At 37.9% G+C, this 17,426-nt stretch overlaps 1 protein-coding gene and 1 long non-coding RNA gene across 7 annotated transcripts; one reads left to right on the top strand and one right to left on the bottom strand.

Annotated features, from left to right (window-relative positions):
• The first annotated feature begins 469 nt into the window (after positions 1-469).
• Positions 470-2,971, top strand: LOC129792288 (uncharacterized). The gene is made up of 2 exons (XR_008750806.1): positions 470-2,693; positions 2,773-2,971. It is a non-coding gene; the product is annotated as an uncharacterized LOC129792288 (long non-coding RNA).
• A 1,010-nt stretch (positions 2,972-3,981) lies between these two features.
• LOC129794280 (PAS domain-containing serine/threonine-protein kinase) lies at positions 3,982-15,686 on the bottom strand. Of its 6 annotated transcripts, none has more exons than XM_055835064.1 (8): positions 15,540-15,686; positions 15,115-15,211; positions 14,976-15,052; positions 9,444-10,175; positions 8,191-9,373; positions 6,971-8,078; positions 6,790-6,903; positions 3,982-5,150 (listed from the first exon to the last, which is right to left on the bottom strand). In XM_055835064.1, exons 1-8 carry the CDS (start codon positions 15,545-15,547, stop codon positions 5,035-5,037), a joined length of 3,435 nt encoding a protein of 1,144 aa, XP_055691039.1. In that variant the 5' UTR covers positions 15,548-15,686; the 3' UTR covers positions 3,982-5,034. The 6 variants fall into 6 exon arrangements, with proteins under 6 accessions (XP_055691039.1, XP_055691038.1, XP_055691040.1 ...); XM_055835063.1 differs by having other exon boundaries at positions 3,982-5,156; positions 15,540-15,663; XM_055835065.1 differs by having other exon boundaries at positions 3,982-5,138; positions 15,540-15,663.
• Between the last annotated feature and the right edge of the window lie 1,740 nt (positions 15,687-17,426).

Genomic DNA, 17,426 nt, shown 5'->3' with positions numbered 1-17,426 from the left:
AATTACAAAAGATATATGTATCCTTTATGATGATCTCCTCTTTGCAATCGAAATTCCCTGAAAATTGCTTCCTGAAGACTTCACTTATCTGCGCTAATTTGAGCTTCTCCGCAAATATCTTTTCTCCACCATCTTCCGGAAAAATGAAAATTACATCAGGATTGTTTCCAAATGAAACGGGAGTAGGAGCATCGTTTGCCATGTGAAATCTACATAAATCGAATATTAGATAAAATTGTAAAGGAAATAAATCTCATTTTAATTAGAATCCTTACGTTTTATCGCTTTTTATCCTTTTTATCAATTGAATTTTTTAAAGTTGTTTTAGAAAAACAAGAAAACTTTATGCGATGCGCGATGTGTGATATAACCTCACTTATGTTTAGTGACTTCCAATGGTCGAATCACCGTTAGATTTTTCCCGATTTGGCGCAATTTTTCAAAAATCTTTACCGCAAAACATTCGCCCCATAAAGAGTTGTCCTATTATTGTAGACATGTCTATGGACATGTCTAACAGCAATCCAATGTGATCTTTTTTCAGCGAACATATCCAATGAAAGTCCAAAGGATTATCATTGGACATTCGTTTGGGATATGTCCAATTACAGTCTTATATCTAGTCTAATGATTTTTCTTGGGACGTGTCCTTCACTTGTCCTATATGAGTCCAATTTCCGTTTACATTGAACGTTTCCAATGCCAGTCCAATGGATTATCATTGGACATTCGATTGTGATATGTCTAACAGTAGTCTAATGTTTAATCCTACGATTTATGTTAGGACACCATAATCAAACGTCCAATGCTACTCCAAGGTAATTTCATAGGACATTCTAATTGAACGTTTCCAATGCCAGTCCAATGGATTATCATTGGACATTCGATTGTGATATGTCTAACAGTAGTTTAATGTTTAATCCTACGATTTATGTTAGGACACCATAATCAAACGTCCAATGCTACTCCAAGGTAATTTCATAGGACATTCTAATTGAACGTTTCCAATGCCAGTCCAATGGATTATCATTGGACATTCGATTGTGATATGTCTAACAGTAGTTTAATGTTTAATCCTACGATGTATGTTAGGACACCATAATCAAACGTCCAATGCTACTCCAAGGTAATTTCATAGGACATTCTAATTGAACGTTTCCAATGCCAGTCAAATGGATTATCATTGGACATTCGATTGTGATATGTCTAACAGTAGTTTAATGTTTAATCCTACGATGTATGTTAGGACACCATAATCAAACGTCCAATGCTACTCCAAGGTAATTTCATAGGACATTCTAATTGAACGTTTCCAATGCCAGTCCAATGGATTATCATTGGACATTCGATTGTGATATGTCTAACAGTAGTTTAATGTTTAATCCTACGATGTATGTTAGGACACCATAATCAAACGTCCAATGCTACTCCAAGGTAATTTCATAGGACATTCTAATTGGACGTATCTAATGCCAGTCCAATAGATTACCATTGGACATTCGATTGAGATATATTCAACCATAGTCTAATGTTTAATCCTACAGTTTACCTCAGGACACTTTAATCAGACATCCAATGCTAGTCGAAGGAAAATTTATAGGACATTCTAATTGGACATATCCAATGCCAGTCCATTGGTTTATTATTGGACATTTGTTTGAGATATGTCCAACGATGGTCGAACGTTTAATCTTACGATTTATCTTAGCACATCTAATTCAAACGTCCTATGCTAGTCCAAAGGAATTTCAGAGGAAAGTTTACGTTAGACGTATCCAATGCCAGTCCATTAGTTCATCATTGAACATTCGATTGGGATATATCCCACGATTGTATAATATCTTGTACTACGATATCTCTTAAGACGTCTAATTCAGACGTCCAAAGCTAATCCAAAGGAATATCATAGGACGTTAAAATTTCATATATCTAATGCCAGTCCAACTATTTTCATTGGACTTTCGACATATGCTTCCATCGATATGTCTTACGTTTGTTCAAATGTCTTTGTTCTGTGAAGAGTGCGTGTGTAGCAGCGTTGGAAAATGGAAAAATGGGAAAAATATCCGGAAAAATAGCAAAGTAAGTACATTATACACTAATTAGGATATAGTTAAACGATGTGTATAAGAAATTAAGTTGCAATTTATATAATTGTACGCGAAAATAGAAATTTTCTTTTTTACAGGTTACGTGTTTCGACAAGTCCAGGTGAGAGATTTTTTTCGAATAAAAGCAGGTAAAAAGAGAAGTATTTTAATTAAAGAGCGCTCTTCTGTAAATAGTAGTAGTAGTAGTAGTAATAGCAGTAGTAGTAGCAGTAGTATGTAGTAGAAGTAGTCGGGGTAGTAGTAGTAAATATTATGTATGTAATATTTGACAAATTTTTCTATTATTCCATTATTATTCATTGATTTGTCTTTTCATGCTACATGTTCCCGGACAACTTCTATTCTCCGGACTCTCCCAGGCTCCCCAAAAAGAGTGTCCATGGACAACCCAATGGATTGTCAATGGATTCGTCCCATGTGTCCCATGGACTTTTCTTGTTTTTTTCTTATATTCTGTAATATTCTTACAGCTACATGTTCCCGGCGTTCCCGGACAACTATCTTACGGATACTCCCACGTTACAAAAGCTCGCCAAAGAGAACTATCAGCATTTATGACGAAGGGAATGGAGAAAAGAAAAGGTACTTATCATTGATTGATTATATCTCATTTTATTTTGAAGATTTTACTTAATATTCATAAAATTATTTGTCTTTTCAGACCGTGCCTTGGAAAACAGAAGTAGGAGAGCATCCCGTGTCTTGGAAAACAGAAATTGCAGAGCATCCCGTGTCTTGGAATACAGGAGTTGCAGAACATCTCAAAGACCCAGGACGTCAGAGTTCAACCGCCGAAGGACAAAGTATCATACATGTAAGATTTATATATATAATTTTTAAATAAAAAAATAAAAAATTAATTCAAAGCGTTTTTTAGTAAAAAAAAAAAATAGAAAAAAATTGGACATATCCTAAGCTATTCGTATGAAATGTCCTACGACGCGTCCGCTAGAACTTTTCTAAATACGGACCTGTCCTATGCTATTCGTATGGACTGTCCATTGATGTATCCACTGAAAATTTTGCACACTGGATATGTCTTATGCTCTTTGTATAGACTGTCCCATGGATTGTCCTCTGAGGTGTCTGCTAGATTTTTACTCTACACGGATCTGTCCTATGCTATTCATATGGATTGTCCACTGACTCGTCTTCTAAAAATTTTCTAAACACTGGATATGTCCTATGTTCTTTGTATAGGCTGTCCATGGACTGTCCCCTGACGTGTCCAATAAAAAATTTTGTAAACATTGGACAAATCCTAACCGGAAATAAGTGACAAGTCCTATGATCTGTCCAAAATCTGTCGTACGAAAGCAAGACTCGGAAGTCATGAAAATGTCTTTGAGGATGTCTTATTTTGTCGTAGGACAGAATATAAGAAAAAAACAAGAAATTTCCATGGGACACATGGGACGAATCCATGGACAATCCATTGGATTGTCCATGGACACTCTTTATGGGGCGGTAATCACCTAACCTCAAGTGGTGGCTTTTGGAACTATTTTATTTAGGGCGCCAAATTCAAAAAGTAACCTAAAAAGCATAAAATTTATAAAGGGACTCCATGAAAGGGGGTTCAGGGAGGTAAATAATTATTGTTGATTGCAATCACCTGCGGTGTAATTAGTCTCTATACCAAATTTCATCGCAATCGAACTAAATAGTGATGCATAACTGTGCAGACGCGAAAATGCTTTCTTTATAGATTTAAAATTTCCATTAATGACCATTTCTGAGAGCACAAAAGCTCCCAAAAATACTTGTCCTCATCCTCCTGCAGAAGTCTCCCAGCAGCAGATAAATACGTAAAATTACGTCTTAACCGTCTTAACAAAAAAAAAAGTAAAATGAAAATGAAGAAAAACAATTTTTGTGATATTGTGAATAGATTTATTTGTAGAAATATATTATATTATTATCATGGAACTAGTAAAATCATCAAAAATAGCAATGACTAATGATCACCAGTTTGTATTTTGAAGTTTATCTTTATCAATTCCAACCCCAAAAAAACAGTCGCTTCAATCTTATGAGTGCTTCATCTTTATAATTTTTTTTCTCCTAAAGAATTTAACTAATTTGATATTTTTTAATAGATTTAAGTTTTTTTTCTCCTATTTCTTGTAATACTGACTCTGTGTGAGGGGAGACTATAAAGAAATGGATTGAAAGCAATTTTTCTCACTCAATTTACTACATTATTTGCATTTCTGCCTTTTTTCTATAATTTTCATTTTTATTGTACTGAAGTTGTGAGATTTTTTTGTATAGAATATATTTTTTTTTAATTTTATAATTAATTTTCTTTTGTTCAGTGTTTTTTTTAGATAGAGAGGGGATAAGAAGTTCTCTAACAGAGATCTAATTTTATAGAGGAAAGAGCTTTGAAGAAGAAAATCATCCTACGAGGAAAAATGCAGTGATTTTTTTGTTAAATATTTTCTCAATTTTATTCTCTAATTTTTTTTGCTTGTTGCACTAAATTCTTTTTTTTTTACTTGCAGTACTTTTTCAATTTTATATATTTTTTTACTACAATGCAAGAAAGGTTAACATTTGAATTTTCTTGATTGAAATACTCACAATGTTTTCTTAATGAATGGTGCAAGTTATTCTTTCATTTTTTTTGTTAATTAGTTGTTCTAATCATTGCTTTTTTTTCTTCAATTAATTTACTCTTTAAATTCTCTTCCTTTTATGTTTTTTTTTATATAATTTTTAAAACTCCTTTATCCGCTGCTTTTCCACTCAATTCCACATCATGATCATTGATTTTTTATAAGATTCTTTCAATTCTCGATATCACAAACATTTTTCGCTTTTGTTCTAAATTCTTCTTTAACATTCTTACAAACAATTGCACGCAGAAAAACACAAAAATTGATCTTCTTTTTGCAACACTTTGGCGCACTTTTGGCGATCAACAATCATCCTCCCAACTATCGTCGTCATAGAGAGCCTCCCACTGCCTCCTCCTTGTCACGTGGAGAATTTCAAAAGACGGCCGTCCCCGAGCGTCGGTATCTGTATACAAAACTACCCCTAAATGATGAGAAAAGCTTTCTTTTTGTTACATGTTTTGTTGTTCAGATAAAAATCTCTTTTATGATGAATTTTTTTACGCAATCGCTTTTTAAAATAATTTTTTATCCCTTAAAAGTGCTTTTTTAATATTTGATTAGAACGGAGTGAAAACGAAGCATTATAATTTTTTTCTAAACCGTTGAAAAAGCATCCCCACGCACATGAGAGATCTCTCTCACATTTTAAGGCAACACAATCTCGCGAATTTATTCGCTTTATAGAGCAAAATTTCATTGCACACATCAACAGAAAGTCCACAAAAAACGACACAAATTGCAAACAATTTTTCCCTGTTTTTTCTCGCAAAACTTCAAGGACAAAGCTGATGGGAAAATCATTCACAGGAAGTTGTTCTGAAGGACTTCTTTTAGTAAGTTCTTCTATCTTTGTGCTCAGAGCTTTCCTTAATTTGTATTTTTTCATTCTCTGATTAAAGAAATTTATTTAATAAATTGATTCTGAGTTGAGAAATCTCAATCAAATCAATATTTGGTAATCTTGATTCTTGAAATCGAATCAATAATCTAAAAAGAATAGAATTTTGGCTGAGTAGCTCAAATCCTTGTCCAAAAGACCATTCTCCCCTATACAGAATGACCACAGGATGTTACAACATTAATTTGTGTACTTAATAACTTTTAATTTTACTGAGAAGCATGAAAATGTCTGCCCCTAAATGATGAGAAAAGTCAAAAAGTTCATTGAAATGTCTTCCTGATCATCCTGGAGAATTTCTTCAGAACATTCCCTTTAAATGAGTCCTCTCTCAGCTCTGAATTACGATTAGCGGGGACAGCAAAACGGCACGAGAGTGAAACACACAAAATTACAATGGAATTATTGTGAAGGAATGTGAATTTGGCGGGAAAAAAATTAATGTGTGTGTGGACAGAGACATAGGACGAATTCACAAATCCCATGCGCGAGGGTTAGCGGGACGCGCTCTAGTCACTCGTGAGGCTCTCACTGAGATTCTCCGGATTATAGCGTACCGCTCCCGTTGCCACGGAGGCACGTACAAGCTCCTCATGGGAGAGTTGATTGAGAATTTGCGTCTTGGACAGGTCATTCATGTAGCTGGGAAAGGTAGCTGTTGATGGTTCATTGAGATCACTCATACTGACCACATCGAAGATCGACACACCCCCGCATTGCTTCTCAAAGATATTATTCTCTGACTTTGACAGTGCCAATGCTTCGGATTTCAGCATAAACATTGCCTTTGTTGAGGGTAGAGCTTCCGTGGAGATTTCCTTGCGTGGATCCACCGTCACGGCATCCATTTCTAATTCTGTTACGGATTTTGACATAAAATCCTCCTCAGGAGCTGTTACACTCACATCAGAGTAACTGCAGTTCCCATCAAAATCATCCCTGTAGGAATGACGAAAGTGCTTTGCGGCTGGCTGGCGTTTACCACGATGTAGCTTCTTTGTGTGCCCCACACGCCGGATGGCGTATTTGTCCTCAGCAAAGGGGTGACTATGTACAAAGGCCAGGCGCGCCTGCTCGCCCTCACAACAACTATTTACACACATAAACACACTTGCGTCCACGGGGGCCCCCATAGTATGCCCTATGGGTGCATTACCTTCACTTGGTGCCTCAATTGGGCGTTTGACATCTTCCCCTGCCTCCGTATTGAGTGGGAGAGCTTCTTCCGCCACATCTGCACCATGATCCCTGATTGCTCCGGAAGTTTTAGCTGAGGGGAAAAAGATGTTTGGTCTAGGAAACTGCTTGAAAAACAAAAAGAAGAAGAAAAATTGTACCTCTCATGAAACCCTGATCATTCTGCGATGGAAGGCTGGCTTCATCCTCCTCATCTGCGTCATCTTCATCATCCCCTTCGGCATCAATCATGGAATCATCATCAGCCAGTGAAAGGCTATCGTGGGGTGATGTCGTGGATAGAGCCGTCGTACTGGAATAAATTTGTCCCGTGTAGTACTTCTCAGGATTCTCCTCGTGCGGCTCACACGGAACAATCCAAGAAAAGTTGAACATGGTAGTATTGATCTCTTGCGTGAGCCATGGATCACTCATCAGCTGCTTCATTGTACACCGTGTTTTGGGGTTTTTGTCCAGCATTGAGATCAGTAGCAATTCCAGCCCAGGTGTGACTTTGTGTGGCATCACCAGGTCCGCATGGAGGGTCTCCTCAACATCCACAAAGGGATTCTCAAAGAACATTATCACGTACAACGTTACCCCGAGTGACCACATTTCCAATTCCGGTCCAGCATACTTATTTCCCGCCAAAACCTCCGGACTACAGTACTCCGTCGTGCCGAAGAATGTGGAGAACAATCGTCCTTCCTCCATGAAAGTAGCCGATCCAAAATCAATGAGCTTCACGTGGAAATTGTGATCAATGATAATATTCTCATCCTTAATGTCCCGATGGAGGATCTTTAGGCTGTGCAAGTAGTCCACAGCAGCGGCAATTTGGCGAAAGATAAAACAACCCAATTTCTCATCCATCATCGGTAGTCTATCGATAAATTCAAACAAATCCATCCCCGAGCCATGCTTCTCCATTACAAGCTGAAAGAATTTATCATTCTCAAAGACATCCAGCACCTGTACAATATTCGGATGTTTAACCGTCGTGAGGAGGTACACCTCCATCGGAACTTCACGCTTCTCCTCCGTCATCACCATAAATTGCGGACAGAGTTTCTCTTTGAGAATAAACTTGGCAATTACGAGCAAACGATCGGAATTCCTGTAAGCCATCTTCACATACCCATATGCCCCCTTTCCAATTTGCTTTAGTGTTGTGTAGTGCTTACTGAATTCCCCACTAATCTGCTCATCTTCACACTGAGACACCAATGACATGGAATTGGGGCGACTTGTATTCTGTGCTGCTGTTACCTGAAACATCCAATGCATTAAATGTTAGTTAAGAGTTCCTTCTCACACGTCAGAATGTTAGTTTAAGGAAGCAAAATTCGCACCAAAGGAAAAGAAAAGAAAATTAACTCACCTTTATCGCTTGCCCAAGAGAATTTTCCACTGTACTCGTGACACTATTGAAGGTAAGCGTGAGATTCTGATGACGCTCCTCCTCATCATTCAGCTCATAATCCGTATCGGGATCCCTACAGATCCACACACAGTACACCTTCCCCCCACACGGGAGTGTCTGACTGGAGATTGTGTAGAGAATATCAATGATATTGCCATCGCAGTGAATGGCTTCCCCTTTGTACTTTCCATCCGTGAAGGGAAGTTGACTCCTGCGTGTAGCTGATGGACGTCGTACCTCCATTACATTGCGATTACTCGGCGGTTGGGTTTTCTTGGCGCCCTGGGAGAGATTATTCAACTCCTCTGGCTGCGATGTGGCACTCAGGTAGCTACGATCGGTCTCATTTACAGGTGTTAGGAGATCTGGGTCCGGTTGTGGTGCCCCTGGGGTACAATTGAGCTCCTTTGTGAAGCTCATACATTCGGAATTGATGAGATTATTCACGGTATTGGCGACATTTTTATTATTCTCATAATTTTCCGCTGCTAGGAGATGATCTGACACGGATTTCACCATTGTGGCCACATTGGAGGCTTCCATGTCGGATCTTGTATCACTTGAGAGGGATTTGAGGTTGCTCATGTCATCAGACAGCTCCGAAATAGCTGAACAGCTCACCTTTGATGATGTTATATCCTGGCATACTTTTCCCGCATCCGCGGAATTGGACATTGTATCCGTACGTTCCACATAGACGGGATCAGTTTCCGTTTCAGACTCCTCATTCCCAAGGGATGAAATTGTGGCATTTCGGCTGCGATTGTAGCCAACATATTCGAGTTCTTGACCAAAATTCGGCACAATTTTCGTAATATGCTGCCCGAGAATCTTCCCTTGAGCATAGCCAAACATTAGCATTGAAAAGTGATGATTGCACGACTCAATAATCCCATTCTCCTCAATCACCATCAAACCACTGAGATTTGTAAACACCCAAATGGTCACAGTGTACATTCCACTGGCGTCTTCCTCTTCCGTCGCCTCCGGCAGTGGCGTAATCATGAGGCAAAGGGGAAAGGAGATGCCATCAAGTGTCCTTCCGGTGGCTTTTTGCTTTCGCACATGCTTTGGAATGGGTCCTGAATGTTCCGGATCAGGTAGATGAATGGCAGGAATTAGGCTAGTTACATCCATTCCCCTGAAAAAAACAACGACATTCATCATTCTCCGAGAGCTTCACGTTGATGAAAGAGTAAAGAAAAACTCACTTGAATTGATCAGCAGAGTCCAATTGAAAGAGAAGCAATGCATCATAGTCTCCGGAAAGAACAAATCCAGCCCGATCAATCACCAGCTCAGCTACACGTCGCTCCACGGGCTCTGCTACAGCCAAGCATCGTCCCTCTGAGTCAATTTGACGAATCCACAGAGATACAGCAATGGGTTGTCCAGCTTTGGTATTCATCTCAACCACCTTCCCACTCAGCAGTACCATTGTCCCATCTTCACTATTTAGCTGCCCCTCCGCAAGGGCAGACACATGCTGTTTATTCTTATTCGCCAGCAATGCCCCAAATTGCATCTCACATAGTTCGCGCGATGTGAAGCCCAAGAGGATGCAGGCATTGTTGTTGACAATGAGAATTTGTGAGGTTTTCGAATCAATCGTAAAGACCGCCTTATTGGGATTAATTTCCGACTTGGGAATACGCATGAGGGATTCCGAGGCAGCTGATGCCACGAGGGAGCCACTTGTGAAGGGTGAACCTGCACTACCGGGTGTGAAGCACCCTTTGGCGCGTCTTGCGGTAAAACGGACGCCATTGGCGCCATCCACACGTATCTTCTCCATATCGAGATGCTGCCTGCGCCAATGGAGCAGCCTATTCACATTTGTCCGTACATCGAGACGCTCATGGGGGCGTCTTGGAACACTCTGTGAGTACTCAAATGAATTTACGTGACTCTTCCCGGTGGATTTACTTTGTGGCGTGTGGTATCTGCAATGAAGAATTCTCCCCATTACTTAGGTCAATCGCTAAGCATGCTGACAAATGCCCACAACATTTGTGAGTTCGAATCTTGAAGTGGAATTTTTTTTGCAGCCAAAAATTCTTCTTTCTTCAAACAATTAAAGTTGTTTTTGAATGTTTTCATTTAAATCTCAAGTCTATTTGGGGGACATTAGGTTGTTTTTACGACACAAAGAAATAAAACTCAAGATTATCTCCTCCTAAAGGAATTGCGTGAGCAAGAAAGTCCAATGATAAAAAATTAATTGAATAGCCCTTTTATGTTCCAACCTTGAATCACGATAGAATTTTACAAGTTTTCTCCATAGAAGAAAAGGAAGAAAAACATTTTAATAATCATAAAAATATCTCTCATAGATTGCAGATTCACTCTTATGAGATTTTTTTTCTTCCTTCCTTCTTTTATTGAAGTAAAAGAAAAAAGCGTAAAAGAACATTTTCTCTTCTCATGAAATATGAAATCAATAGAAGATTGAAATAGAAATTCGCAATATTCCTTCTGTGCGGAAAAGTTTGCATTATTCATTTGCTCAAACGCACATACAAATAGAGCCCCTAACGCAGAAGCGACAATGTGAATGTTTTCTTTTTTTGGGGGGGAACTTGGAAAAATAAATGAATAAATTCAATCTAATTTTCTTGAAAACTAAATTAATATTCTTCCTGTTACCTCCTCTACATTGCAAATATAATGGATAGTTTGTGGCGAAAGCTGTTGGCTTTTTGCATAAATTCCTCATTGATTTTTATCCACTTGACCAAACACAAAATACGACCCATTAGCTGATGAAGAGGTCATATCGATTACCCCAAAAGTGCCTCTCAAATACTCCGCGCGATTGTCTTAACGATCCATTTTCTCTCTTTCTCACTCTAAACATTATTATGCGAAGAATCTTTATCCATTTTGTAGCTAAATTAACAATTATATATGAGAGCCAATAAAATGCTTAAAGAAATGAAAGTAAAATGTTTATTTTTCTTAATGAGTTTACACCTTTATTTTAAACTCTTCTTCATGCTTTGATTTTGTGATTTTCAATGTGTGAAAAATAAATTCAATTCGTGTTTTATGTTGCAAAAATAAAATATTGTTTACTTCTTGCAAATTTTATTATCCATTTTTTTGTCTTTTTTTATATTTGTTTTGTGAAATTCGAAACTTTTGGAGTTGTGATCAAAAATATATCGGGTGCAGTTGTTGTATTTTTTATGCACATACATATACCGTAAATTGGGGTGAATATGCACCTTTTCACTAGGTATTATTTTCATCGAAATCATCTATAATATCAGATATTACTTTTGAAAATATTTTGGAAGCTTTGCTTTTTCGTAATATTTCTATCAATAAAATTTTTTAAAACAGAAAAAAATTGCGGACAAGAAAAGGAATTGAACTCACAAAGTTTATCTTATAAAATCCAATTGTTATCCACTGCACTAAATAAAAAGAATATTTGAAGAATGTCACAAAAGTTTTATGAAAAGAAACTATTGAACTTGAAGAATTTTGTTCGCATTCAATGAATTCCACACGAGTCATTAAAATATTTTTCTTTCATCATGACAACATAATGCTCCGTTAAATAAATAACATTGTGAATGATCAGACAAATGTGTTAAAGAAATTAGTATTGAGAATTATATAGAGTGACTAAAATTAACACCCCCACACAATATAATAATTCTCACTGCTACTTTCATCAATTTTCTCACACCCCATGCCCATTTCACCCTGCCTTGTTTTCTCCCCACTTGTTCTGCCACTCTTTTTTCTCCCCACCACCCCCAACTTCGTCTCGTTTTATGGTGTTTTGTTGTCCAGCACTCATTTTATTTATTCATAAACCCGCTCCACCATCGTGTCTAAAGGGTCATCATTTGTTGCTACAATATTCACTTTTCACAATTGGCCACAGCTCTCTTATGGAGCTTTCGAGTAACGCTGCTGGGCAATTTCAGGGGCGTATAAAAATAATAAAATAATAAAAAAGCATTGCGTGAAATATATAACTTTCAATTGCTCACAGAATACGAAGGTTTCAGTGAATTTGATGGCTTCTTTTTTTTCGTGAATAACAACAACAAAATGTGAGACAATAAAAAGCACTTTGAGCATGCAAAGAAAAAATTTTAACACACAAAATTTCCCAAAAAAAAGAAAAACGTGGAAGTTAAAATGAAAGAATTTCCCAAAAAAACAACGCACGTTTTTTTCATAATTTTTGTAAAATTTTCCACGCAATTTATGTCGCATCATGAATTTACTATTACATATTTGATTTACAAGCTAAAGCGAAAATGCGAAATTTGTAAAATGGGTCGATTTCCGTTGCGGTGTGTGGGTAGTTCAGAGACCCCGAAATGCCTTTTAGAACAAACTTTGGCACTCCATGGGAAATAAGCCAAAAAGGAGGGATGGGCAAAAGGTGCTTTTGGAAGTCAAAATCTACGCCGTTGTTGGCTTTTGAATTAATTATGAGAATGTTGTCGCACACGGGATGAATTTCTCTGCGTTCTCATGTGCGAAGGAGTTTATATTTTGTTTTGTTCCAATTGTAATTGCTCACTGAAACATTAACTATGCGGCATTTTGAAGGGCATAGATGGGATAATTTTGCTTTTAAGCGATTCTGCTATGTGTATGGAATAATTCACGCAAGAAAGATCCTTCTCCTTCACCTCCTGTATGAATTATGAAGATATTAAATGAAAAGTTCCTGACATTCTTGCACCCATTATGAAGAGAAATATTATTTGCATTTAGAATTTGCATTCATGGGAAAATGCAGACTTTATAAATTGTTTTAAATAGATCAATAAATGCCACGCGTGGACCGACAAAAAAACTAAAGTAAAGCTAACGCCCTTTAGACGACCTCATGTGGTAGAGAGATTGTTCAGTTTTGTAGCAAAACAACACACGAAGAAATAAAATAGAGAAAAGGTTTTTAGAGGATTAAGTTTTTTATTCCTCCTGGGTGAATTTGTGATGCCAACAAAGAGGAGCTTTTATGTAAAAATACAATTTCTTGGCAGGATTCTCAAAATTGCGCATAAATGTCTTTAATATTTTGTTATTTTCTTTGATAATATCTTTTTGATATTGTTCCTTTTTGATACAAAATCAATTTTAACAAGTTCTCACTCAAAATTTAGATGCTTTAGACGAAAAATAAAACAAAAAATGTACGTAATCTTTATTCCACATTCCGATAAATCTTTATCTCCATTTTTTTCTGAATTTTCTAATTAAAGTAGAACAGCACAAATCAGACTAAGGGTTAGTTTTAGTTAAACCCTAAAATAGATCCTTCTATTCACCCCCAATTACGGTATTTTTCGATGAAGCAAATTTTTTATTCAACTCACTCAAATATTCGAAAATTTTTCCAATTAGAGCTGTGAAAGTTTTTTAAAAGTACTTTTTGACAAACTTTATGCATAACTTGAGCTTTCTCTGATAACAGAAAATGAGAAGCGATTTAAGCCAAGATTAAAATAATCAACTCATCGTGCCTTTATCAATGTATATTCATTTAAAAATCTCTGGATTAATTCCCATTTGGCCGCATTCCCGCAACATTTCTCTTTTATCTCCGTGAATGACGCGAAAAGAAAATGAATGTAGGTAATAATAAATTTTCATCCTTCTCTAACTCAGCTTTATCAATTGCCAATATGTACCACAAAATGTATAGAGAAGAGCAAATAACATTCAGGGTGAGTTCAAGGAAAATTATTATTGGCGAACATTGAATGGGTGAATCATATCTTTATTATGAATCGTAATCCCAAAAAATCCTTGCGTAACCAATAAACCCTTCAACACAAGAAAGATTTCCCATTTTTAGGAGCACTTTAGCAAATTCACAAATTTCACCCTTTTTTCTTTATTTTTACCTCGTAGTTTTATCCTTTTTCTATCTTTATCCTTTTCGTGGCGTCTTATCGCTCTGTGGGGCTTTCGTGCTGCCCTATCAGCTGCTGCTACATTCACCAATCATTTTTTTTTGAGGCCAGAAGAGTGGAACAGATTCTGATATGCGGGGATTATCGCGCACTCCACGACTAAATCTCTCTTTTGCGATAAAAATAGATTTTTTGTGTGTTTTTGGGGGGAAAGAACCAGCACAGAGAGAACGCGGTCTCGTGATCTATTAGCGGCAGTAGCAAAAATATAAATGTGTGACACTGTGGAATGTGCGAGAAATCAATCAATTGTACGTCCCAGACATTCAGGAGCCACACCGTGGAGACTCCTCCGCGTGCGTGGGCAAGAAATAAAAAAGAGAAACGTGGGAAGAAGCTTTCCAATCGATCGTCTCCGATCCGAGGACAAACAAGACACAACACTCCCGTGAGGCACTCAACTTGAAAATGATTCACTCCGTGGTGGTGAGCTCTCCGTGGAAGTGGGGGCTACTCATTTACGGTATCGCGGTGTAGGAGAGGATATAAAATCCATGTCTATTATTATCTCCCGCTCACGGAGAAATGTTTGCGCTTTCTGGCCCCCACTTGCCACCCCACACACACCGTCCCGTGGTTCACGTACACCTCTATGAGGGTCTCGAGGCGATAAGAGTGACAGAGAGCTCCCTGGAGATTTACCAGGTGCCCCAAATTGCCATTCTTTCACCCATTCTCAATGTTCTCTTTTACCCATAAAATTCCCTTGTGTGGACTTAAATCTTCTCTTTCCCCCCACAAGATTCATTTTTTTTGCCAATCCCACATAGAATTTCCAGAATTTTAACAAACCTCACTTCCTCCGTAGAAGATGTTTTATACACACAAGTTCCAGACTCCTTCAACGGTGTCCTAAAAGACCGCTTTCCCTGAAAAAATAGTTATCCGTGAGGAACTCCTTGAAGAGCCCCATTTTGGGGTGAAAACTCACTGATTTTGGCGTACTCGATGCAACAAAGGATTTCCTCAGAACTCCGCAGTACAATTCTTCTTCCCTTAAAGTTTTCACGTCCGGAGACTGCCAGATTCTGGAATAATCACCAAGAAATCCATGAAAACACCCACACCTCCGGAAAATACGACAAAAAAGCAATTTTTCACGCACTTCACAGAGACACAAACTCTGAGGTGAATGTCAAGAAATAAATTGTCTCTTTTTTTTGCACAACACTATCGCAATGTAAGGAAAATCGATTTTCTTTGGGAGTTTGCGCAAGAAAATTAGGGAAAGCAGAATGTTTTGTAAACATTTCATATAATGTACATAACCTCAATTCAATCGAACAGGTGATTTATGCCGAATTGATTCAATAAATTGAAGATTAATTTCGTTTTATTACTGAAAATCAGACTTACCCATTCATAATGTTGCTAAAATGTTATTGATGTTTTTAAATCACATAAATCAATGAAAACTAACAAAAATTACACGAATTCTTTTTACAAAAGGAAAATAAATAAGCGCGAAAAGAAACTGTCTCCTAAGTGATATCAGCGCCTATTGGGAATTTTTGAAAGCTGCGAACCTGTAATTTTATTAGCAACTTGAAGTTTGTTCACTTTTGCAGTACACTTTTCTTCCCGGATACACTGCAAACCCTGTAAAATCATACACTGTAAAACACATTTTTTCACATTATTTTATGTAATGTTTCAGCGCGCATTTTTTAACTTCCTGAGCCATCCTGGTTAGGTTTGTGATCACAGTGAAGCTCATGGGATGTGCAAAAGTGCCTGAGAGTGCTGAAAATATGAAATTCATGTTTTTCAGGTCCGAATTTTTTATATTTTTTACTCTTTACAGGTTCATTCAGGGATTGAGATTTCTTCCTGGGCAAAAGATATGGCACCAGGACAGGAAGCTTCTAATGGATCTCAGGAACTTCCTCCACAACATCCGGCTGATCCTTGAATTGTATTCGAGGAAGAATGAGCTTCCCGGGCAGACAAATCAGCTTCCCGGAAAAGAAATATAAATTCTTCCCGGACAGCAAAATCACCTTCCCGTCTAGGGCGCGCTTACGGGGGAATCTACTTACTCGGGATAATCAGCGCTTATTAGCGGCAATTAGGGTATCGGGGGATAGCGCTTTCAGCAGCTTTTATAAACTTCAAATAATTCTCTCTCCTTCTCTTCAATTCAGTCAATTCATTTCTTTATTTCATAAACTCCCATAACACCCCCGAAGTATATCGCGATAACAATATATTTTCTCGCTCATTGAAATTACGTGGAAGGGCTGATGAACCTTTTTGGAAATCACTCGACGGCTGTCGAACAGTTTCTTCAAGTCAAGAATACATTGTCGATTCTGCTGCCTGAAAGTCTGCATTATGCTGCCATTTTGTGATGGGCACCTGGAAGAGTTAATTTTATTTGAATTCACAAATAGCAAAGGGAAAATAAGAGATTTTTGCCAGAATCTACTTTATAAAATCAAAAAAAAATAATAATAAAGAAGAAAGTACCTTGACTTCTTGCTTTTGGCCACGGAAGATCAAAGGAGCGTGAGCGTGTATGTCCCCGTGCTGTTTTTGGCGTAACACTACTGCCCCAACGATAGCTTTTATGGTGGGCCGGATAGGGATGGCCCTGATGAATATCCTGCGCGTCCTGCGTCTCTCTTTTCTGAGAGAATTTGAGTTGCCTGCAGTTGTCTCTTCAAGTGATTCTTCTCTTCATGCAACTTTTGCAGCTCATCGGAAGGATCGCCTTGTAGCACGTCCCGACCGTGGGTATTTCGTTTTGCTTGGTGGAGTTCTTCCCTCAGCAGAATATTCTCCGTTTGCAACTTTTGCAAATGCTCGGAAGGATTATGCTGCAGCACGTCACGTTGCTGGATGATCCATAACTTTTTTGCTGATGCCTGTTTTTCAATTTTTTTATACGCCTCTTTTCATTCTTCGTCAACACAATCTGATAACCTTCGTCGTCTTTCTTATTCTTCGTATCCACACAGTCACAGGCCGATTGTTGAAAAGGAGGTTCCTAAGATCTCTTAGAAACTCCCTGATGCAATTGGCATTGGCAGTCATCCTGCTGAACTTCCAGGCACTTATGGTATTTTCCGGGCACACATCATAACATTCCGGGAAGAAAATGTGTATTCAAAAAGTGTACAAACTTCAAGTTGCTCATTCTCAGGCACTTTTGCACATCCCATGAGCTTTACTGTGATCACAAACATGACCAGGATGGCTCTAGGAGTCAAAAAAAATCCCGCCGAAACATTAATTACAAAC

Source organism: Lutzomyia longipalpis, chromosome 3 (genome assembly GCF_024334085.1).
Source record: "Lutzomyia longipalpis isolate SR_M1_2022 chromosome 3, ASM2433408v1".
NCBI lineage: Eukaryota > Metazoa > Arthropoda > Insecta > Diptera > Psychodidae > Lutzomyia > Lutzomyia longipalpis.
The sequence above is the reverse complement of the archived record's forward strand: the minus strand, read 5'-3'. Positions and strand labels throughout refer to the sequence as shown.